Raw genomic sequence first — 25668 nt, forward strand, 5'->3', positions numbered from 1 at the left:
CTGTTTAAATGATATTGAATTAGGTTGTTCATTACCTTTTGATAGCAGGTAAGAATGTTATTGTTCTTTTTGAACTGACTAATGAATTTCTCACAATTCATCCCATCATACTAAATCTGATTGATATCTTCATGTATTGCACAGCACCAACTGACTGTCTTGTATTCAAAGAGAGTAAAGAAATGTTGGAGAATATATTAAGAGCTCTTTTCCAAAACACTATATCCACCACTTTAATGCATTTTTAAGTAATTTCAGTGGAACTATAATTGGGCTTTTGTAATTTCATCTTTATTCACAACACACAACACAAATCACAACAACAACTGCCGCCTTGTGTGTGTGTGCTTGTTTGGTGCACTGGGTGGCGTCCTCCAGGTCGATGCAGGCTTGCTTGTGACTCGTGTCTGTATGGTGGCCAAGCGCATCCATCTACACACACACACCAACCATTTATTTCCCTTTATTACAACAAAGGGAACAGACTTCCAAACAACAGAATATAATAAATCAATTAAAACCAACAACTAATAAAAATGCAATTCTGTCATTGCCTCATACAAATACTACTGGTGTTACTGGATACTACTGATTTTAGCCCAGTTAACAGCTTCATTAAACTACATCACTCATTAAACTACATCACATCACTCATTAAACTACATCACTCATTAAGTTGCATCACTCATTAATCACTCATTAAACTACATCACTCATTAAACTACATCACTCATTAAGTTACATCACTCATTAAACTACATCACATCACTCATTAAACTGCATCACTCATTAAACTACATCACTCATTAAACTACATCACATCACTCATTAAACTACATCACATCACTCATTAAACTACATCACTCATTAAACTACATCACTCATTAAGTTACATCACTCATTAAACTACATCATTCATTAAACGACATCACTCATTAAACTACATCACATCACTCATTAAACTACATCACTCATTAAACTACACCACATCACTCATTAAACTACATCACTCATTAAACTACATCACTCATTAAGTTACATCACTCATTAAACTACATCACTCATTAAACTACATCATTCATTAAACTACATCACTCATTAAACTACATCACATCACTCATTAAACTACATCACTCATTAAACTACATCGCTCATTAAACTACATCACTCATTAAACTACATCACTCATTAAGTTACATCACTCATTAAGTTACATCACTCATTAAACTACATCACTCATTAAATTACATCACTCATTAAATCACATCACTCATTAAACTACATCACTCATTAAATTACATTACTTCAATTATATCACATCACTCATTAAATTACATCACTCATTAAACTACATAACTAATTATCACTCATTAAAATACATCACATCAGTCATTAAATTACATCACTCATTAAACTACATCATTCATTAAACTACATCACTCATTAAGTTACATCACTCATTAAACTACATCACATCACTCATTAAACTACATCACTCATTAAACTACATCACTCATTAAACTACATCACTTCACTCATTAAACTACATCACTCATTAAACTACATCACATCACTCATTAAACTGCATCACTCATTAAACTACATCACTCATTAAACTACATCACCTCACTCATTAAATTACATCACTCATTAAACTACATCACATCACTCATTAAGTTACATCACTCATTAAATTACATCACTCATTAGGGACAGATTACCCGTTCGCACGGCTTCTCATACCACTGCTATGCAGACGACACACAGCTCTATCTGTCCTTTCCACCTGACGACCCCCTGGTTTCAGCACGGATCTCAGATTGCCTTTCAGACATAGCTACATGGATGAAGGCACACCACCTCCAGCTGAACCTCTCAAAGACTGAACTGCTGGTCATCCCAGCTAAACCTACCATACACCACGACATCAACATCAAATTTGACTCTTTGTCTGTTTCACCGACCAGGACTGCAAGAAATCTAGGAGTTGTTCTCGACAACCAACTAAACTTCTCAGATCATGTTGCCTCAGTCGCCCGGTCATGCCGTTTCGCACTCTACAACATACGGAAAATCAGGACTTACTTGACTCAAGATGCTACCCAACTTTTGGTTCAGGCAATAGTCATCTCATGACTCGACTACTGCAACGCCCTTCTGACCGGTCTCCCAGCCTGCGCGGTGAAACCATTTCAGATGATCCAGAACGCGGCGGCGCGCCTGGTCTACAACCAACCCAAAAGGGCACATGTTACCCCGCTGCTCATCCAGCTACACTGGCTACCTATGGCGGCCCGCATCAAATTCAAGTCTCTAACGCTTGCCTACAAAGTAGTCTCCGGTTCTGCTCCCACCTACTTGAATGCCCTCATACAGACTTACACTACCTCCAGACCGCTCGCTCCTCTGACCTAACGGCGTCCTAGCTCTACCACCGATGCGCTCAAGCCAATCAAACTTTTTCTCATCTGTTGTTCCTCGTTGGTGGAACACACTGCCAGTTCCTACAAGGGCAGGGACATCCTTTTCCACTTTCAAAAAACTCCTGAAGACCCAGCTCTTTAGAGAACATCTACTCTCATAGCAACACTTACAACAAGTCTTACTGATCCTAGCACTCACCAGCCGTTAAACTGACAAGTAACTGTTAAAATACAGCACTCACCGACGCACTTATTCTTACTGTACTCTAATGTGTTTTTTTTTAAACTGTCCTAAAATTGTGAGAATTGTTCTAAAACGTACTGTTTACCATGTTGTTAGTCGCTTTGGTTAAAAAAGCGTCAGCCAAATGTAATGTAATGTAATGTAATTAAACTACATCACTCATTAAACTACATCACATCAGTGATTAAATTACATCACTTATTAAATTATATCACATCACTCATTAAATTGCAACACATCACATGTTATAATGAGTGTCTACACTAGGGATGTAACGGTATGAAAATGTAACCTCACGGTTATAGTGATCAAAATTATCACGGTTTTCGGTATTATCACGGTATTTTTAAAAGTGTGTTCAATATGTTCAGAAAGCACTGATAGGCCTACACAAGCTGAAATAGCTTCAAAAAGTATCCCGTTTTCCATGGACATGTTTAATTGGCTATGCGCTTATAGCTTAACCCTACTATTTCTTGAAGTTTGCTATTTCTGTTATTTGGATCCAATGAGTGAGACCAAAGTAAGTGTTCGAAATAAAATTTAGGCTGCTGTATTCTCCTGATAACGTGAGTGGAATGGATTAATTCCACTGGGGCAGCCGTGCCCCACTGGTTAGCATGCCAGCCTTGTAACCGGAGGGTTGCCGGTTCGAGTCCCGACCAGTGGGCTGAAGTGCCCTTGAGCAAGGCACCCAACCCCTCACTGCTCCCCGAGCGCCGCTGTTGATGCAGGCAGCTCACTGAGCCGGGATTAGTGTGTAATTCACCTCACTGTGTGCTGAGTGTATATACTTACTTATACTTCTTATATACTGAATATAACACAGTTAAAGCTGCAGTAGGCAAGTCTGACTGATTGAAGGGACCTATCCAAAATGTCTCATGCCCCTCCCCTACTACCACTGAGCATCCCCTCATGGAGTTTGTGCTCCTCAGTGCGCACCAGACTGCACCAGACTGTGATTGACAGTTAGATCTCACACAGCCCTGCTCTGATTGGACCAGAAGAACTGGGAGCTGTGGAATTTTGCAAAAACAATTGACAGGTTCTAGGTGGAGGTAGAAGTGTGTTTTTTTTTTCTAAAACCGGCTGATTTATGTTGTTCTGTCGGAGCATAGTGTCGGTTTCAGTGAATATGATCAAAAAAAATCTTGCCAACTGCAGCTTTAACGCTCCACCGGAAATAATGAGCGTACAGGATGAGCCATTCGTGCACCTAGTCTATCAGCCGCATCCATCACCCACTATGGCGTGCCACCCCAAGATTTGCAATGGCCTCCCCTGGCCACCTCTGTCAAAATGTTCTGCTGACACCACTGCTTGCAATGCAACTTGTCATACTGTAGGTAGTTAGCTCAATTAAAACCCGAAAATCCTTATATTGACAATAATGGCAGCTTTGGGTACTTTTTGGCGAACCTTACCCGCATTCGTCGCAGTCAATTAAATCAGTCCAAATCAGTCCCGGCTGATTAACGATCCAATCAGTCCCACATTTCAAACACAGCATCCTTCCAGGCTGATGGGAGATGGCGTTGATAATCCCATCTCACGTGGACTACACTGAATCAGGCTCTGATTAGTGGCCACCTGGAAATCCGGAGCAGATAGCTACTGACGCAGCCATGGAGACAGTGAAATAGGCTACTGCAAAATCATAATATTCCCGCTTATCTCTAAACACATAGACACAGCCGTGCAGAACAGTGAAACACTGCAAAATCATAATATTCTCGCTTATCTCTAAGAACACATAGACACAGCCATGCAGAACAGTGAAACATCTCTAAACATACAGATATAGCCTACAGAGGGACACAAAACGTATCCAGTCTCTTAGAATCAATCCCTCCGAAAAAATAATGTGTGACTGTAGTTTTGAAATAGCTAGTTTTGTTAATAAATAGCTTTGCAACTGTGCGTCATTGGCACAAGCATTTTGAGGACCAAGGACCCAGCTGTTACTCACAAAAATATTGTAACAAACTGCTAAGTTGTCTCAGAATTGTTTTATTGGTTATGCACCAAAACACACGAACGTCATTACACAGGCAACACAAGGGAGGTCAATTAAACAAGCACGATACACAAACAGGGTAGTCGCATACAATACACGGGGTAAACACATGAGGTACAACATAAAGAAAGACTATACCAGCTAACACATACATGACAAGGTAAACGCAATTAGTCTCACTAAAACCAACATCAACATTACACACACACACACACTGCGCAGCATTATGGGAGTTCAGTCATGAACCAGCTAGGCTCAGTTCACTACACAGCCCCCCGAGACTTAGTCTATGTCCCTCTGACTCAAGTCTTACCCCACGTCAGTCCATGAGCCTGGCTGGGACGCTGGCGGCGTTGGCGTTGGGCGCCCGCTGTCAAGGGCGGTGACTTCTGGGGACGGCTGCACGGTGACTGGTGTTAGAGCCACAGCTCCATTGTCACCAAGGTCCACAGAATCAGTATCCAAGTCTCCACGACCCTCAGCTGAGGCCAGGGGTCGATACGGTGCCAGTCGATCACGGTGGAGAGCCATAACTCTCCGACGCTTAATCAGTCTCACACGATAGACCACGTCAGACAGCTTCTCTAAGACATCGCACGGCCCGACCCACTGGCTAGTGAGCTTCGGGGAAATGCCTTTCTTTCTCTCCGGGCAGTACACCCAAACTTTATCGCCGGTTTGGAACTCCTGGCCGCGACAGCCAGATCGTGAACTTCGCTTTTGATCGTATTCCAGCTTCACTCATAGCCTGCCTGGCCAACTCGTGTACTCCTTTCAGTCTCTCGCGTAGCTGCTTGTAGTATTCCAGCCCTGGCTTACCTCCAATCTCCGCTTCCGGAGGCGAAACGAACACCAAGTCCACCGGCGTGCGCAGCTCTCGCCCGAACATCAGAGCTGCCGGCGTGCATTTCGTTGACTCTTGCACCGCTGTGCGATATGCCCAGAGCACCAGGGGCAAGTGTAAGTCCCAGTCCTTTTGTCGGCGATCGGCCAATATGGCCAGCTGCACTGCTAGCGTCCGATTAAACCGCTCCACTAGCCCGTCGCTTTGTGGATGCAGAGGTGTCGTTCTCGTTTTCCGGATGCCCATGCGCTGGCAAACCTCAGCAAACACCTCCGCCTCGAAATTCCGCCCTTGGTCGCTGTGGAGCTCTTCCGGTGCCCCGAACCGGCAGAAAATTTCAGTGACCAGTCTGTCCGCTGTCGTCTGGGCGCTCCGATCTGGCACTGCATACGCCTCCGGCCACTTAGTGAAATAGTCCATGGCTACGAGCACGTAGCGATTTCCCCGCTCTGTGACTGGCAGTGGGCCCATGATATCGACGGCTACCCGCTCCATGGGTATTCGACTGCGTATTGCTGCAGCGGAGCGTGCGAGCGTTGCGTGGGGCCCTTCTTCGCTGTGCAGGCGTCACAGCAGTGAACATGCAGTTCAACGTCCAGCCTGCTTCCCGGCCAATAGAAGTGGCTTCTCAGCAATGCCGAAATGAGCCGCCCCCACTGCCCCATGTACCCGTTCCAGTACACAGGCTCGTAATCCAGCAGGAACCAGCAACTGGAAAATGTCAGATTGTCTATCGGGGGCTCGCCGGTGTCTATACAACAGTCCTACAACAGACGTGCTACTATTCCCGGCCACTGTGAATAAATCGCTTTGGTCTCTGGATCGAGTGCTGATACGTCAGTCCATGGCGGTCGCTGACCGGCTTCGATCCATGACCACTCGCCGAAGCGTGGCGTCTTCGATTAAGCCTTCGGATCTCCTCCCTTGACATCACGTCCACCGGCGACTGCGCGTCCGTGGCCCCAGCTGCCACTCTGCAGTGCTGCGTTGTGGCGTTGGGCTGCGGTGCGTTGTCTCCGGTCTCTCGATCACTGTAGCTGGTAGCGGAAGGCGGCGAGACGACCTCGGGGTGCTGCTGGCGAGCGTTGACTCTCTCGCTGGCGTAGTCCTGGAGCACCTCCAGCCAGCGAGCCAGCTGGCCCTCTGGTTCTTTGAAGTTCAGCAGCCAGGTGAGCGATGCATGGTCCGTTCTCAGCAGGAACCGTTTGCCGTAGAGGTAGGTTCGGAAATGGCGCACTGCCACCACCACAGCCAACAGTTCTCTGCGGGTCATGCAGTAGTTCTTCTCCGCTCGGTCCAGTGAGCGGCTGAAGTATGCGACCACCTGCTCGCCCTGCTCGCCTGCTTGAGAGAGGACGGCGCCGACGCCCACGTCGCTGGCGTCGGTGTCCAGGATGAACGGCAGTTGAGGGTCAGGGAAAGCGAGCACTGGGGCCTCACATAGCGCCCTCCGCAGCCGCCGGAATGCCGCGTCGCACTCTCGCGTCCACTCGAAGAGCTGGCCTTTGTGCGTCAAACGATGCAGCGGGCTGGCGACTGTAGCAAAGTCCCGGATGAAACGCCGGTAATATGACGCCAGGCCCAGGAAGCTCCGCAGCTCAGCACCATCGCGCGGAACAGGCCAACGTCTCACCGTCTCCACCTTAGCTGGGTCGGTGGCCACTCCGGCGGCCCCCACGACATGGCCCAGGAATCCGGTTTGCCTCCGGAACAGGTGGCACTTTTTCGGGTGCAGTTTGAGCCCAGGACCCAGTATGGCGTCGAACACCTTTTCCAGATGTCCTATTGCACCGGTGAAGTCTGTTGCATGACACAGAATGTCGTCCAGGTAAACCATGCAGCATGTTCGTGGAATGCCCGCCAGGACACGCTCCATCAGCCGCTCAAAGTTCGCTGGCCCGTTGCATAGGCCGAACGGAAGTACCCTGAACTGCCACAGCCCTTGCCCAATGGTAAACGCTGTCTTCGGCCGAGCTTCCGGGGCTAACTCAATCTGCCAGTAGCCACTGCGTAAGTCCAGCGAGCTAAACCAGCAGGAGCCGGCAATGCTGTCCAGCGCATCGTCAATGCGGGGGAGCGGGTAGGAGTCTTTCCGGGTTACCTGGTTGAGGCACCTGTAGTCAACACAGAACCGCCACGAGCCGTCCTTCTTCCGGACGAGTACAGCCGGCGCAGCCCAGGGACTACTGCTTGGCTCTATCACTCCTGCCGCGGCCATTTCCTTGATCTTGAACGGTAAGCGATGAGGCTGAAGTCGGATGGGCCGAGCATTTCCGGTGTCGATATCGTGTTGGACCAGGCTCGTTCGGGTGCAGTCCTCATCTCTTGCAGCGAAGATGTCAGTGTACGCTGCTAGTAGCCTCCGCACCTGGCTACCCTGTGCTTCACTCAGCCCCTCACAGCTACGAGTGCAGAGTTCATTTATGGCTTGCCTTGTCTCTAAAGAGGGCCGCGCTCTCTGAGCGGAGAGTGGTGTTTGCTCAACCCGCTCTCTTGGCTCCTCCCTGGTGGGCGTGAGCTGAGCAGTGGCGTCCTCAGCGAGCGGACCTGGATGAGACCTGTTGTTTTCGCGGGCTTGAGGTTCGCGGGCTTGTGTGGGGAGGGGCGGAGTCTGGGATGACGAGTACTCTTTGCGAGTTCGCTTCCTGCGGACTTGTGTGGAGCGAGTTGGAGAGTTCTTCGTCGTGCCAGCTCTCCGCACTTCATGCTCTGTTTTCCCCGCCGTGTGCAACACTACGCTGCTCGTCCCCAAGTGTAGTGTGAACCGGGAAATGTCCACCACAGCCCCCCATTTCTCTAGCACGTCCAGGCCGAGAATGCAATCATCCTGAATGCTAGCCAACCAAAGCCGGCGGCTCGCCGTCTCACCGTTGATGCCCACGCACACCACTTTTTGTCCATACAGTTCCGCTCGCTCTCTGGTAACTGTTGTGATGCGCGTTTTTGTCTTTTCCCAGCCTCTGGGTCTGGCTACCAGCGTGCCGGGTATGAGACCGGGCGCATTGCCGATGGTGGAGCCAGTATCGATCAAGGCGCGACACCGAGTCCCATCTAGTGTGCAGTCCACATACAGTCCTCTGGTTTGGCCGAGCCGGCCCAGCCGTATGCAATCCATAGCCCCTCCCGCCGTGCCACCTTCTTCTAGTAACTGGGGCGTGAGGGGTGCCGGGGCTGGGCAGTACCACGCGATGTGTCCCGGCTTGCCACACCGATGGCATCCGTCTCCGCTGGCCGGCCCTTCCACTTGCGTAGGTGCCGTTGTGGTGGCAGGTCTTCTAATACTTGTAGCGCTTCCCCCTCCAGAGCCAACGCCACCTGTACGCCCGTTCTCTCCGCCGACCAGCCATTCAGCTCGGCTGCCAGCCAGACCTGTACTAGGTATGTCGCCAGCGGCCTTTTGCCATTGTAGTGGGGCAACTTTACGCTGGGGCGCCCTTCTACCGCCACCGTCGCACCTAGGACCGGCCGGTTTCCATCGCTCCCGTGTGGAGCGGGTTCAAGTGGCGGGATGCTGCCATCAGCCCGGTACGTTTCTTCCTGTGGCCGGGGGTGGGTCTCTTCACAGTCACGCTGCAGACTGGCTCCGTCTGCTGGGCCCAGCAGGTGGCCATGGGCGAGCGCGCTGTCGAAGAGCCGTCTTGGCAGGAAACTCATCGACGCCAGGGCATCAGTTGCAGCTTTCTCCTCCCGTCCAGTAGGGGTCATCATCCCACTTCTGTCACCAATGTAACAAACTGCGAAGTTGTCTCAGAATGGTTTTAATGGTTATGCACTAAAACACACAAATGTCATTACACAGGCAACACAAGGCATGTCAATTAAACAAGCACAATACACAAACAGGGTAGTCAGATACAATACACGGGGTAAACACATGAGGTACAACATAAAGAAAGACTATATCAGCTAACACATACATGAGAAGGTAAACGCAATTAGTCTCACTAAAACCAACATCAACATTACACACACACACACACTGCGCAGCATTATGGGAGTTCAGTCATGAACCAGCTAGGCTCAGTTCACTACAATATACTGTATATGCAACTTCTCATCCTGCACGGTAGAGGGCGGTAAACTTCTATGCTCCACTAAACATTGTAAAGCTGTAGAAGAAGAAAAGCAAAACAAACCCCACAGCCAGTTTTAAAAGAGCAGCCTGGTTGATGTGAACGGCTTATGCTTAGATATTTCGTAAGGAAAAGGTGTGTTCATCTATGTCTAAAGCCATATTTTTCAATTCTGTCATCGGGAGATATTTTTTAAGTAAATATTTAAGAGATATTTTTCCGACATGCAGCAGAGTTCGACCTCGCGCTGGCAGCATCTGTCCCCGTCAAATCACACCGATTCCGGGAGGCTACGACGAGTTGGCACGAAGGTGGGAGTAGCGCTCCTGTTTGGATTTATTGTTTGAAGGAAATACACTATCTATGTGTTGAATGAAATGACACCCAGACGACATCAGTGAACAGCCAATATTTGTCTGAGGCAGACGCTCTAATTCCCCAGTACGTGCAGTCACAAGTCAGTAGATGCTACTGCGAGCAAGAGTTGTGACCCTTCAGGTTTTCGTCACCGGTGTCACGCTAGCCGACAAAATATTCTGTAGTCATCGTTTAGTCTTCGATTTTCGGGGCACGTTGATTTCCAGTCCAGCTTGGTCAACACCGCTTGTCAAATCTCAATCAGTTAACTTGGTTCCCCCCACCAGTCTGGGAACCGTGAACCCCTATACATTTGTAACTAACACTGCTTGATGTTCACTGTTACTGAGACAGCACATCGACCATTTCACTTTGATAATACACTATTTCAGATGTAAGGACGTACACAAAGAGTAAAACAAATCAAGAATCAGCATCCAGAAAAATAGCTTGTATATAATTTCCCTTTGCGTAGACAATATCGTAGTGACCAAGTCTTAGGTTTGGAGCTATAGTGTTGTATAATAGACCTGCCCTTTGTGTGTGTGTGTGTGTGTGTGTGTGTGTGTGTGTGTGTGTGTGTGTGTGTGTGTTTGTAGATGAATGAGATTGGTCAGCATATGGACATGAGTCACAAGCAAGCCTGCATCGACTTGGAGAAGGCCACCCAATGCATCACACTAGCATTACAGGTAAGACGCATGCACGCGCACACACACACTCACACACACATAGAATGTGAACCTTGTGTTGTGATACATCCTCTGTATGTTGCCATCTCTGCCGTATTTCTGTTTCCATACTCACAGGATAGTTTAGCCTCACACACACACACACACACGTGAGCGTTGACACCTAGGTTGCACCTGTCTGAACAAGTCTTACAGAATCACTATGGTTTGCAATCATGAGAGCTCCTCTATGCATGAAATGCTATTCATGAAGAATGTGTGTTTCAGTCTTTGGACTGTGTGTGTGTGTGTGTTTTCCCTGTTTGATGAGTTTCTGCCTTTATCAGCATGAAGTGGTTAAGAACCAGGAGCTTTGCATGTTGATTCGTCGTTTGGAAGAGAAGGAGGCAGAGACTGGGCGGAGCCTAACAGAGCAGGTGGAGTCAAACAAGCAGCTGCAGCTGAAGATCGATGAACTGCAGAAACACCTGGAGGAGACACACAACTCACTGACACAGGCCAACCAGGTGTGTGTGTGTGTGTGTGTGTGTGTGTGTGTGTGTGTGGGTGTGTGGCACAGTTATAAAGACTTCATGCAATCAAGACACACATTCACCTGCTATCATAAGAGTTACACATTAGGTTGCAGCGTAGACTTATTAACGTTTTTCATGTGACGTATTCTAGGTTCTATAGCTTTGTTTACATCCAGCTGGTAGGCAAGGGACAAGTTGAACCCATTGAACATCGTTGTCTGCAGCTGCCTCTCAGTAGGCTACATCTCTGCATTTCAGCAATGTCAACATTTCAGGCATCAATAAAGGTGATGATGAAACGTTATCCCATTGTTCAATATTTGATAGCCTGTCACAGGAACGTTGTTTCGCTAAAATCGCCCTGATTTGGTGCATTGATCTGTATCGATAACGTTATGGGAGAACCTGCATGTAGCCTAATGGTAGCCTAACTTTTTTTCTCTGTTCAAAACTCGGTTTACACGAATAGCCTTTCTTAGAAGCTGTGAAATTTGACCAGAAAGGAACATGTCTTCCTTCTGAAAGCTGACACAAAATCAAACAATATTTGATCATTTAACTTCAACTGAACAGCGACAGGTCTTGGTAGGCAGTAGACTCAGCAGACGTTAAAACGGTAGCCTACTGTTATAGCCAGAGTCAGTCAGCATCATGTAACATTAATGGCGTTAGTCATGAATCCTGTAACATATTATATCATATAACAGCGATGGCTTATTCGAAGATGATCTGCATGGATATATAACCACCCAGAAAAACTCAGAATGTGAGTGATAAAGTTCATTAATTTTATGAAACATTTTATTAGTTATCCATTGCAGCATCGCCTATATTAGGCTGTTATGCTAGCTCAGCCTTTAAATATGTTGTTATTTTGGTCATGTGGACTTGATTAAACGAATAAAGATAATTCATAAACTGCTTATTTCTTACATGACTGAAGCAGTAGCCTAGGTTCAACAGTGGTGTTTGAGGTTGCTGTGTTAAGTTGTTGTGTGTGATCGCTAAACAATTAGGATCAAATCAGTTTATTTTGACATACGGGAGTTAGCCTGACCTGTAACGTTAGCCTATAGCACATAAACCTATTCTGTTTTCATTTATTAGCATTTGTTGTGATTATATAATCAAATGACACTTATGATAACTTGAAATAGAAGGACAGTGATTGATGTCCACAAGCACGAATTTCCGAGAGACAAATTAGAACAAACTGTTCGGTAAAAAAATAATCTTGCCATGTTTAAAATGCTGCACTTTTTCCCCTTCATAGCCTATCTCTGGCAATTCATTTTGGATGACTGTAGATAGTAGTATTTTAGCCTACGTCTTCGTAGACAGTAGGCTACACCATTAGGCTATCTTGAGAATTAAAGACTTCACAGCTGCTAATGATCATCCTCCACAACCACACGAGGATAGGTAGGCTAAACGGTCGCTCATCGCCTTTTGCTTCTTATTGTAAAACCAACTGTTAGGGCCTACACAAGTGGTCGGCATCCCGGTCAATATTTGATATTAAAATTTCAATTTTAAAGCTATTTGTAACTATGTGTAGCCTATGCAACCCGACTGTTGTAGGCTTGCCTACCACTCTCTGCAGTGCCTTGCCTGCATTCTTGCCTACCACTCTAGTTGTAAACAAACGGTCACATGACATTAGGACGTAGGTGCAAAACCTTAATAGAACTGGGTTTCATTGAAGTAGAGTTACTCAGTAGAATTGGGTTTGGTTGGAGTTACTCAGTAGAACTGGGTTTCATTGAAGTAGAGTTACTCAGTAGAACTGGGTTTGGTTGAAGTAGAGTTACTCAGTAGAGCTGGGTTTGGTTGGAGTTACTCAGTAGAACTGGGTTTGGTTAAAGTAGAGTTACTCAGTAGAACTGGGTTTGGTTGGAGTTACTCAGTAGAATTGGTTGGAGTTACTCAGTAGAACTGGGTTTGTGGAGTTACTCAGTAGAACTGGGTTTGGTTGAAGTAGAGTTACTCAGTAGAACTGGGTTTGGTTGGAGTTACTCAGTAGAACTGGGGTTGGTTGTAGATACTTAGTAGAACTGGGAGAGGTCCACTGATTTGCCGTACTGTTTATTATTTGTTTTTTATTTATTCGCCATACTGTGTCTGTGTGTGTGTGTGTGTGTGTGTGTATTTCGATACAGACTGTGACTTTTCTGAAGAATGAGCTAAGGGACCTGCATCAACATCTGCAAAGCCAGCAAAGTAATAGGTATACACACACACACACACACACGTGTGACGCACACTCACTCTGTTTTCATTATAGAGCACTCTATTTCAATCTCTCTTTTATTAAACGAATCCCCCCCCCCCCCCCCCCCCCCCAACAGGACGGTTCAGGAAGTGAATAAGTGGCCACAGGGTGGAGAAAGCCAGATCAAGGTGAGATGTACACACACACTACACACTACACACTACACACACTACACACACACTACACACACTACACACTACACACACACACACACACACACACACTACACACTACACACACACTACACACACACTACACACACACACACACACTACACACTACACACACACACACTACACTACACACTACCTACACACACACACACACACACACACACACACTACACACTACACACACACACACTACACTACAATACACCTACACACTACACACACACCACACACACACACACACACTACACACACACACACTACACACACACACACTACACACTACACACTACACACTACACCACACTACACACTACCTACACACACTACACACACACACACACACACACACACTACACACACACACACACACACACAACACACACACACACTACACACTACACTACACACTACACTACACACTACCTACACACTACACTACACACACACACACACTACACACACACACACACACACACTACACACCACACACACACACTACACACACACACACACACACTACACACACTACACACACACACACACACACACACTACACACATACACTACACACACACACACACTACACACACACACTACACACACTACACACACACACTAATACACACACACTACACACATACACACACACAATAACACACACACACACACTACACACACACACTACACACACACACACACACACACACACACACACTTCACAGTCTTCCTGTACTGGCCTCACAGAAGGTTCTTATTAACTAGCCAGCAAGCTAAACACCTCCACATAGTAAGTCCCGGACACAAAGGGTGAAGTTGACCGTTTATGTGATGAATAGTGTGAAACTGAAATACAGACACATACACCAGTAAATACATGAGACATGAGATACACCAGTAAATACATGAGATACATGAGATACACCAGTAAATACATGAGATACATGAGATACACCAATAAATACATGAGATACATGAGATACACCAGTAAATACATGAGATACATGAGATACACCAGTAAATACATGAGACATGAGATACACCAGTAAATACATGAGATACATGAGATATGAGATACACCAGTAAATACATGAGATACATGAGATATGAGACACCAGTAAATACACCAGTAAATACATGAGACATGAGATACACCAGTAAATACATGAGATACATTAGATATGAGATACACCAGTAAATACATGTGACATGAGATACACCAGTAAATACATGAGACATGAGATACACCAGTAAATACATGAGATACATGAGACATGACATACACCAGTAAATACATGAGATACATGAGACATGACATACACCAGTAAATACACCAGTAAATACATGACATACATGAGATATGAGATACATCAGTAAATACATGAGACATGAGATACACCAGTAAATACATGAGATACATGAGATATGAGATACACCAGTAAATACATGAGATACATGAGACATGAGATACACCAGTAAATACATGAGATATGTGTGTGTGTGTGTGTGTGTTAAGAGTATCGGTATCGTGAATAAAGCTTCAGTCTCACACCAGTTGTCTTGGAATAATTTTGACCACAAAATTGGCGACGAGGATGGGATTACCTATCTCTGATGTATAGCAAGGAGGACCAATGGTGCAGGACCCAACAAAGTTGCAACTGAGGGAGATCTCTTTGTGATCTTGGGAGAAGGCCGACTTTGCGGCACCCAGCCTGACCAGAGGGAATCCTCCTGTGTCTTGGATACGGTAATGCCTGTATTCGGTGGTCACAGACAACTTGGTTTTGACCACAGTGTCAAAATAAAAGTCTCTGATAGAAAGAAAACTGGCAAGGCCAGAACACTTTCCCTGCATCTACACACTGTTTCAAGCAGGGGGTTGGGATTTGGAGGATTAGCTTCAGCCAATTAGCATTGAATTTGGCCGCCAACATTTTTGAAACATGGCGTTCTATGGTTGCCACCTCCAGTGACTGCCTACTTGGAATAAGCTACAATGGGGTTCTATGGAACTATGTATTTGTTTCTGATTGGCCGAGAGACGTTCCATGAATAAGCTACAAATTAAAATTGATTTACTGTCTGCATGGTTTAGGCTGCATTATATCAGGCTTTGTGGTAAATAAGAGAAAAGTAAATGTTGTCATATTACTAAAATGTGCATTGTTTTTGGGTCAGCAAGGTAACTGACTATGACAATACATTTTAGCAAGTGTAGTAATGACCTAAATCCAATTATTAGCCTACTCACTGTGTCGTGTAGACTACGATACGAAGACTATTTTAAAATGCACAGGCTGTAGTTTGTACCTGTAGTCCATGACAACGCAGCGTTGGGATATGTCTCCCTGTCATTGGTCACACGTACATACACTCAAACATACAAACACACATACTCATATACACTGTTACACACAAAAACATGCAAACACGCACACGCACACACACACATACTGCATTCAAAGTTACACACACAAACATGCAAACACGCACACTCATGTACACAGTTACACACACACATACAAACATTTACATTATACATTCGTCTCAAACACAACGTCTCTCATGTGTTTAGCAGCAAATCAGGAGTCCCAGTCCTCCTGTCCAATCAGATCAGCTGACGGCAGCTGAGGAGCCAATGGTCTGGACAGAACAGCTGGTCTCGCCTGATGGTCAGATTCCACCGCTCTCTCCTAGCGACCAGAGGCTGCTGGAGAGTTCAGTCTCTGGGATTAAAGAAGAGAATGCTGTTCATGGATATGAGGAGTGCAGACAGTATGGTAAGGAGTTGTGGGGAGGAACACACACACACACTTTCAGTTGGTTTTTGTTCTGAGTTGAACCCATATTTAATGTTCTTCCTTAAAGGAACCCTAACATAACATGTCTAAAAACATGATCTAGCAATTACAGACCTAGCAATCACTTTCAACTTCCTGTGTTCGGGTAAGAACATTGCCCCCCTTCTGAAATCTATAGACCCTTTCAACAATAAAAACAAAAACAATGCTTGAACATTCTACTTGGTTCCCAATCTACTTCCTCTGCATTGAGATAACATATGGAATGTTAAAACGGAAGCCTTGAGAACAACTATTATGCTGATAATGGAACTGTCTTGAAAGGGTCTATATGAAATAGAGCTGCTATGATACAGAAATTCAGAGATCTCTTTCTACAGACTGCTGCAATCTAAATGGGAAAAGATCTGTAGATCTTATGCTACAGGAATTGAGAGATCTCTTTCAAATCTAAATGGAAAAGATTTGCTATGCACATATTTAGTTAGTTTATCATTGCGCTTCTCAAATCTAGGGGGACCCTGAGAACAAATCTTCTTTAGTGCTGCTTTAAAACAATTATTTCTGAACCAGTTAGTGACTTTTGACTTTGCCTGACATTTAAACTGAAAGTCTCTTGTTAAAACAATGTTCTTGATGATTTTGTGTTTGACAAATCTATTGATTCTGAGGGTTTCTGCTAAATGAATTAGTGTGAATATAAATCTCCTTTATTTCTGCTTTAGAGAGAGCTGACCTTAGAACAGAGTATACCGTCCCTTCAGCTGCAGACATTAAATTTGAACAGATCCAGGTATTGTATTGGATTTTGCATAATATCATAATAGCAACTCATTTGATCTGACATGCTAATGCTAATATTACTGCTAGCCCATTTGATCTAACATGCTAATGCTAATATTACTGCTAGCCCATTAGATCTGACAGGATAATGCTAATACTGCTAACCCATTTGAGCTGACATGCTAATGCTAATATAACGGCTAACCCATTTGATTTGACATGCTAATGCTAATATAACGGCTAACCCATTTGATTTGACAAGGCAATGCTGTTACACCTGTAAACTCATTTCATAAAACCATGTCATGCTAATGGGAATCAACCCCACATCATCAGACAAACTCATAAGAGACTGAATATGGTCAGACAAACTAATAAAGGTCTCGTCTCAGACGCCGATGGTCTCGTCTGACGGTCAGAGGCTGCTGGAGGCGCCAGTCTCTGAATATGAAGGTGATGAAGAAGGTGATGAAGATGGTGAAGAAGATGATGATGAAGATGATGATGATGAGTATGGAGAATACAGTCATTCAGGTAGGTAGTGCTGAGGAAAGAGCAACACACACAAACACACACACACACTGGGAAATGTGAACTAAAGATGCAATTACAAAGCATGATTATTGCAGTAGGCTACTTGAACTGGTCACATTATAGACAGGATAATTCATACTTTTCTTTCACCTTTTTCATTCACATTATTAGTAATTATTACTTACATTATTATTAGAAATTGAAATGAAATAAAATGAAAACAGAAAATTATTATTTACAATTAATTGAAAATTAAAGCTTAATCATATGCCACATCTCACCTGTGAGCTAAACTATTATTATATATAATAAATAAATTATATAGACTTATCTTTCATGTCATTACACTGTATTGGTGCTGTGCAAGTCAAATTGAGTGCTTGTCACTTCAAGGCCAGCCTGTGAGGCTTGCTTGAATCTCACCGCTTTTAGCTAACTTAGTAGCTTTGTTGTGCACTGTGCATAAGGATATGTGGATGAGATGAAATTCATTATGTTTTCCATAGCATTTGTTAAAATAAATGCTCAAAAGCCTAAAAAAAGGGTTTTAGGCCATTGTCTGTACCTTATTTTCCGAACTATAAGTCGCTCCTGAGTATAAGTCGCATCAGTCAAAAAATGCATCATGAGCAGGAAAAAAACATATATAAGTCGCACTGGACTATAAGTCGCATTTATTTAGAAATGTATTTCACAAAATCCAAAACCAAAAGCAGAGACTATATAACTGGATTATTGGCCAAAAAGATTAATGAAGATGAAGGAGTGAAGGCAGCCAAGAGGAGGGCAGGAAGGTAATTGCAAAGCAAAAGATCCACTGAAAGAAAATGCCATGAGGTGCACCAAAATGTTACTAAAATGTGGAGAATACAATGCAATCAAGCATTTTGGGTGATGTGGAGTCACAAGCTGGCAGCAGATTAAATGCTCATGAGAGAGAAAAAGATGCAGTTTTAGACGTGGCCGAAACGATAGGCCTATAGGCCCGACGGTAATTGTAAAGCAATTAACAAAAGATTCACTGAACAAAAAAACATTTAGCGATCAGGAACCGTCAGGAATTTTGCAAACACAGAAGCATGACCGCCTAGGCTATAACGTAGAGAACATGGATGACTTCTCTGTTTGACGTTCGATTGCGGACGTGAACAGACAGCTACAGACACGGAGCGCACATTAGGCCTACTTCACTTTCTGTGCGTATTCATTACATGAAAGATAATTAGTAGCAAAACAGCGATCAAATATTACATGGCAGTGCGTTTTGTTTTCAAATGTTTTCATGCATGTCTAGATAACGGGTGAGGAATGTTTAGGAGACTCGTAAATCCTCAAATGTAGGCTGCGCAAAGCACAGCACCTTTATTTGGCCATGGCTTGTATTGAGTCAGCTATATAGTCCTTTATTTCTTGCGTTTTATTGTGAGACATAGGCCTACTTTTCGTTTGGAGCGGCATGGCTATCAAAAGCAGATGTTCAATTTGAGATTTAATTTAGGCTACGTTTGTACTGTTGATTATATTGCTAAATATCGGGACTGATGACCAATGAAATCTGTATGGTATTTAATGGCTTACTATTAAGTTTCATAGTGTCGGGATTTCGATTGCCATCCACTTATTGCGAGATAAGGTATCCATGCTTTCATTCGTTCGTGTGCTGTGCTGCAAGGGAAACCTAGCCAAAGAGGTCTAAGATAGCCTAAATGTAGTTATTTTTTAAATTATGGATGATTTACTTTTTTATAAAATTCATAGGCTGACGCCTGGCAGCAACAATTGTGTTTAAATGTAGGTTACTGCTTCAGCCTCTAGCTCAGAGGGGCGGCATGCGACTAGCTTAAGAGCAATGAGAGCAACGTGTTGGAGACTCATGGTTTTCATTGGCAACAATACCAACCAACAATATAAAATATTAAGAAGAGCTCTTTTATGAGTTAAATTGAAACAAAATTATACTGGCTTTTATTTGTCCAAATCTGAGGCCCGGCTATAAATAGAATCCCTGCCATAATTTGATGATTTAGGTATGTATGAGTGTTAGTGCAAGCACTAATCTCTGACTGAAAGTGCACAGGACTTTTAAGAGCATTTAAGAGCGCTCTCTCGCGGCTGTAGACGTAATGTTTCATGTAGGGTTCATGTCAGTTAATATAAATTAACATTTAAAAACATGTTCAATTATATATTTTTTCATATATAAGTCGCACCTGAATATAAGTCGCAGGACCAGCCAAATTATGAAAAAAAGTGTGACTTATAGTCCAGAAAATACGGTATATAGAACAAAAAACAAACCCTGTCTGGAATATACCGGTCCTATAAAGGTCCTGTAGGGGCGAGCTACCTCACTGGCGTATTTCATTTGGCTCCTTGGTTAAAATATAACTTTGCCACGTTTTCTGAATCGGGTTTAGCAACAATACTAACTAGTTTTGAATGTTGAGAATAAAGACGAAATGTCAAGATTAAAGCTGACATGATAGTTCAACTTATTTGTCGACATTTTTTAAAGTTTAATGTCCACGTCGACTTTAAAGTGTTTAATCTAGTCATGGCAAAAGTATTTACATTACAGTACAGATACATCAAGTCATAAAAATCTATTTTCTACATAAAAATCTGTACTGTACGTATACATTTGTCCCATGTGATTCGTCCCTTGACCTAGTCAACCGTGTGGGTTTCTAAGAGCACAGTGTTAAATGTTATTCTACTGATGTAGTGATATCTTTGTAGCTTATAAGTATAAGTATATAAATACTTAATATATATATAAATTTGGTCTCTGCATTTATCCCAATCCGTGAATTAGTGAAACACACTCGGCACACAGTGAACACACAGTGAGGTGAAGCACACACTAATCCCGACGCAGTGAGCTGCCTGCTACAGCGGTGTTTGGGGAGCAGTGAGCTGCCTGCTACAGCGGTGTTTGGGGAGCAGTGAGCTGCCTGCTACAGCGGTGTTTGGGGAGCAGTGAGGGAAATAAAAAAACGAATGTAAATAACAGCTTGGGCCTTATGTTAAAATGCTTAAATGTTAATTCCATGGCTGTAAGTCGCTTTGGATAAATGCATCTGCCAAATGAGTAAATGTAAATGTGTCTTGCATATCGTCTCTTAACTCTATTCGTCTGCAAAGGGTTAACTCTATTTGATGGAAGTGTGTGCTAAATTAAATGTAAATGGAATGCTGAAATGGAATGGAGGATGCAACAGGCACGCAACTGAAGCGTTCCATAGCGTCAGCTGCAACAATTAGCTTCCACTGTAATCAATGGAACTGGCTACACTAGTCCTGATTGGCGGTTAGAGCGTTCCATTGCGTCAGCTGCAACAATTAGCTTCCACTGTAATCAGTGAAACTGGCTACACTAGTCTTGATTGGCGGTTAGTGCATTCGTAGTAGACCTCTGAAACTATTTTTGCGCTATGCAAATGGATCATGCCTCAGCTACGTGCCCTTTGTAGCATCCCTGTAAGTCTAAGAGTAAATCCCCCAACAGAATGCAGAATTTTTTTCAGCAGCAGAACTTTAAGATGACCTAATCCAGTATTTGTTTAGGTGACTGCGTCTTCCTTTTTATGTTAAACAGGAAAAGGATCATCTCCCTCCCCTTCAAACAAGCACACAAGGAAGAGGCCATACTGCTGTTCTCAGTGTGGGAAGAGTTTCACTTTCAGTCATCATCTCAAAGCTCACCTCCGTATTCACACAGGAGTGAGACCATACCAATGCACTCAGTGTGGCAAGAGGTTCACTCTACGTAAGCATCTCGATGATCACAAGCGCACTCACACAGGAGAGAAGCCGTATCACTGTACCCAATGTGGCAAGAGCTTCACTCAAAAGGGAAACCTTAAACTGCACCAGCGCACTCACACAGGAGAGAGGCCATACCAATGCACTCAGTGTGGCAAGACTTTCAATGATAGGGCCACTTTCAAACGACATCAACTCATTCACACAGGAGAGAGGCCGTACCAATGCACTCAGTGTGGGAAGAGTTTCATTCAAAAGACAGATCTCAAAGTACATCAGCGCATTCACACAGGAGAGAGGCCGTACCAATGTACTCAATGTGGGAAGAGCTTCACTCAAAAGGGATCTCTCAAAGTACATCAGCGAATTCACACAGGAGAGAGGCCGTACCAATGTAATCAATGTGGGAAGGGTTTCTACCAAAACAGTAATCTCAAAGTACATCTGCGCACTCACACATGAGATACCATACAAGTGCACTCAGTGTAGCTAGTGTCACTCAATCATGTACACTCAAATGACACCAGCTAAGTCACAAGGGCCGCCATACTGTACTCCGTGTTTCACTTGAGAGGTCAAACTCAAGCAACACCACCTCACACAAGAGAGTAGCATGTTTGTTAGGCTGGAGTTTAATTCAAGAGGTCAAACCAACCTCACACAGGAGAGAAGCATGTTTGTTAGGCTGGAGTTTCATTCAAGAGGTCAAACCTGTGTTGCATTTTACATTAGTATCTTGAGTGCTCTAACTAATGTTTATTTCTTAGTCAATGCTGCTTACAGTAGTGATGGGCAAATGAAGCTTTGGTGAACCACTGAACCACAGCAGTGTGAACCTAGCGATACTAGCTGAAAAGCAAAAAGATGGCCGCCACACATACATTTTTCAACATAAAAGTCCTTAGCAAACCAATATTTTTGGTTACATATACTGGTTTGGGTAAGGACTTTTATGTTGAAAAATCTACATGTGGCAGCCATATTGGATTTTTTCATTAGTGTTTCACACTGCTGTGGTTTAGTGGTTCACCAAAGCTTCATTTGCCCATCACTAGCTTACAGGTCATAGAAAATACAAAGAGGACACCTAGTGGTGTACATGGGTATCGTTAATATTTTTTTGCTATTTAGTAGATGTCGGCAACAAAGTTGTCTCTCACGTTCAGAGCCTTGTTAAGTGAAATGTATAAAAACTATTTCTGTAAAAAAAAAAAAACGTATTTTTTTTAGTAACACTACTGACTAGCCTGGAACTCGTTTGTGTTAGTGTTGGTTTACTGTGTGGAAATGATTAACATGTGACATGATATGTAATATTTCGGTTTAATTAAATGAACAGCTGTTTTTATTGATTAATATTGACAGACTGTAATTAATAGTAAATGAACAGCTGTTTAGGAAATGGGAAATAAACGACTGTATAACCCAGATAGATCTTCGTCCTGCTGGAGCATTCGTGGTCATGTTTGCTATCTGCCTAGGCCATTAAGGGAGCAATCCAGCGAGTTTTCATAAAGATCTATGCATACATGGGGTCTCTGGGATATGAGAACTCGCCGGATTTCTCTAAGGTGCTCTAAGCAATGTCGTACTTTTTTTAAGCTAAAACATTTTTTGTCAAACAGCAAACATCACCTCACCACCTGTCATGAATATACTGTAAAAAAATGTGATCTCTCTGGACCACCCAGGCTCCAAAAACGACCACAAAAGAACTTGGGCAAACCTTACCCATAAAAACAAACTGTTCCAGCAAATCACAGACAAGATGCGCTTTTAAAAGAGTTTCAATTGCATGGGAGGGAGGGGGAGGGAGTAGCGAGCTAGCTTTCTGTTTTGTTTGAACATCAACAGAAGTGACGTTACCCAGCATCGCTTAGAGCACCTTTAAGGACACAATTGCGAGGGCAGAATAGTGTTTTTGTATGCTAAAGGCCCAAGGGACCTTTTAGACTTCCACATGCCTTCCTTTATATCCTCCATCTTTATGGGGTGTCGTAGGAGAAGATTATGAGCTGTTTTATTGGCAAATTGAGCCTTAGCAAGGCTTCACATGCAAGTCAAGTCAAGTTTATTTATATAGCACATTTCATACACAGAGGTCATTCAATGTGCTTTACATAAACAAAACCAAACAATAATAACAAATAAAAGCATAGAAGGGCAATATAGTCAAAGAATAGTTAAAAGGTAAAGATCATAATAAAAAGAAAACATAAAACACAAGGTAAAATCATTTAAAAATAAAGAATAATTAGTAAGCAGAAACAAAGGCAAAAGTAGTAAAAAAAGTAATAAAAGACAAAGTAGAATAATTATCGAGGCAGATTCAGAATTTGTAACTTCGCACAGTTAGCAGAAAGCCGCCTGAGAACAGTTTGGTCTTAAGTCTAGATTTAAAACTGGCTACAGTTCGGCCTTTTTAATGTCATCCCAAAGTTGGTTCCACAGCTGAGCATAGCAGCTAAAAGCTGCTTCACCATGTTTAGTTCTAACTGTGGTTTTACTAGCAGGTTTTTCACCTGGGACCTGAGAGGACGAGAAGGTGTGTACTGCTGAAGCATGTCTGACAAGTATTTAGGTCCTGCTCCATTTACTGATTTATAAACAAGCAATAGTGCTTTAAAGTCAATTCTGTGACTTACTGGAAGCCAGTGCAAGGACTTAAGAATTGGAGTAATGTGGTCAGTTCTTTTAGTTTTTGTTAGAGTCCTAGCTGCTGCATTTTGTATCACCTGAAGCTGTTTAATAGTCTTTTTAGGAAGGCCTGTGAACAGTCTATTGCAGTAATCAACCCTGCTGGAGATAAATGCATGAATGAGTTTTTCTAAGTCATTTTTTGACATCAGCCCTCTTGAGTTTGACAATATTTTTGAGGTGGTAAAAAGCTGATTTAGTTATCGCTTTCATGTGGCTGTTGAAATTTAGATCACTGTCAATTAATACACCAAGATTTTTAACAGTATCCTTTGCCTTCAACCCTTTTGTGTCAAGGAGAGTGGCAACCCTAAGTCTTTCCTCATTTTTACCAAATATAATTACTTCAGTTTTTTCTTTGTTCAGCTGAAGAGGACCATAGTTGTTTGGTGATAGAGCTAAGTAAATTTGTGTGTCATCTGCATAGCTATGATATGAAATCAAATTATTTTGAATGATTTGTCCAAGTGGGAGCATATAGAGGTTGAATAATAGTGGCCCCAAGATCGACCCCATGGGATATTTTTGCTTCTCAGAATAAATGTGATTCCCTTCAAGATTTGGTTTCTCCTTGCTTTCAGCTTTTGGTGATCCATCATAATCTTACATGTGTTGTACTTTTTGGAAAGATTGGGATTCATTTAATCTAAAAACGAATCTGCATTATCTTAAAACATATTCAACTGTATTGTCATTGTGCAGACTACAGGCACAGTATGGAATGTTTTTTGTGCCAAAATTAAATAAATAAATGAAATATGAAATCAATAAATGAAATATGAAATAAATAATTAAAAGTTGAAATAATTCAATTAAATATGAAATGATTAAATAAATAGTTAAATAAATAAAATAAAAAATACATAAATAAATAAAAGATTAAATGTAAAAACCATATATACATTGACATTGACATTTACATTCCATATGCACGGTCTTGCAATGTGCCATGAAACAAATAAATACTTCAGTCACCCATCAAGGCGGGACCTAGCCTCTGATTGGTTGCTGCCTGAAAAAAAAAAATCTAACTTTGTGAGCATGACTGGCTGATCAGAATAAAGTCATTGATAGAAGCTAAAAGCAGAGAATGTCTAGACGGGCTCTGCTAAAAGCTAGTGCTACTGCTAACAGCCATAACCTAGGCATTTTCATTCAGAAAGATTGTGTGTTCTATGTTGCTATGTTCTATGGGACGTAAAAACATAGCATCTAGTGCTGTCAAAAATCCTTGTAGGCTGCTGAGTTATACCCTCATATTGAGAGCTAAAAAGTCTCTGCAAAGTTGTGGACACTATTGGGCAATGTAAAAAGCTGGCACTGACACTCGCATAATAAGAGTTCACGGCATGTGCATCTCAAGCTTTATTGTTTATGTATCATATAACAAATGAGGTGAATTCAGCTCATGTGAAGTTAACTGGGACGTCCGGGCACCCTACTATAAATAGAAGCAATAGCAAAGTCGTTTGCCA

General features: G+C 43.2%; 1 protein-coding gene across 1 annotated transcript; it reads left to right on the plus strand.

The window, feature by feature from the left end:
• The first annotated feature begins 9656 nt into the window (after nucleotides 1-9656).
• On the plus strand, nucleotides 9657-22359 carry LOC125297330 (zinc finger protein 37-like). Its single transcript, XM_048247641.1, has 9 exons — nucleotides 9657-9915; nucleotides 10561-10653; nucleotides 10980-11159; nucleotides 13328-13395; nucleotides 13517-13568; nucleotides 16189-16393; nucleotides 17140-17207; nucleotides 17590-17731; nucleotides 21330-22359. The coding sequence occupies exons 1-9, from the start codon at nucleotides 9829-9831 to the stop codon at nucleotides 21956-21958; spliced, it is 1524 nt and encodes a 507-aa protein (XP_048103598.1). The 5' UTR covers nucleotides 9657-9828; the 3' UTR covers nucleotides 21959-22359.
• The last annotated feature ends 3309 nt before the right edge of the window (nucleotides 22360-25668 follow it).

The sequence above is a fragment of the Alosa alosa genome, chromosome 7 (genome assembly GCF_017589495.1).
Source record: "Alosa alosa isolate M-15738 ecotype Scorff River chromosome 7, AALO_Geno_1.1, whole genome shotgun sequence".
Taxonomy (NCBI): Eukaryota; Metazoa; Chordata; class Actinopteri; order Clupeiformes; family Clupeidae; genus Alosa; species Alosa alosa.

What these genes read in the sequence shown, in the direction of transcription:
- LOC125297330 (XM_048247641.1), top strand. Translation starts at nt 9,829, where the DNA reads ATGCAGCAGAGTTCGACCTCGCGCTGGCAGCATCTGTCCCCGTCAAAT. An exon ending in CACTGACACAGGCCAACCAG is followed by an intron (nt 11,160 to 13,327) that starts GTGTGTGTGTGT and finishes ATTTCGATACAG; the next exon opens with ACTGTGACTTTTCTGAAGAA. An exon ending in TTAAATTTGAACAGATCCAG is followed by an intron (nt 17,208 to 17,589) that starts GTATTGTATTGG and finishes GTCTCGTCTCAG; the next exon opens with ACGCCGATGGTCTCGTCTGA.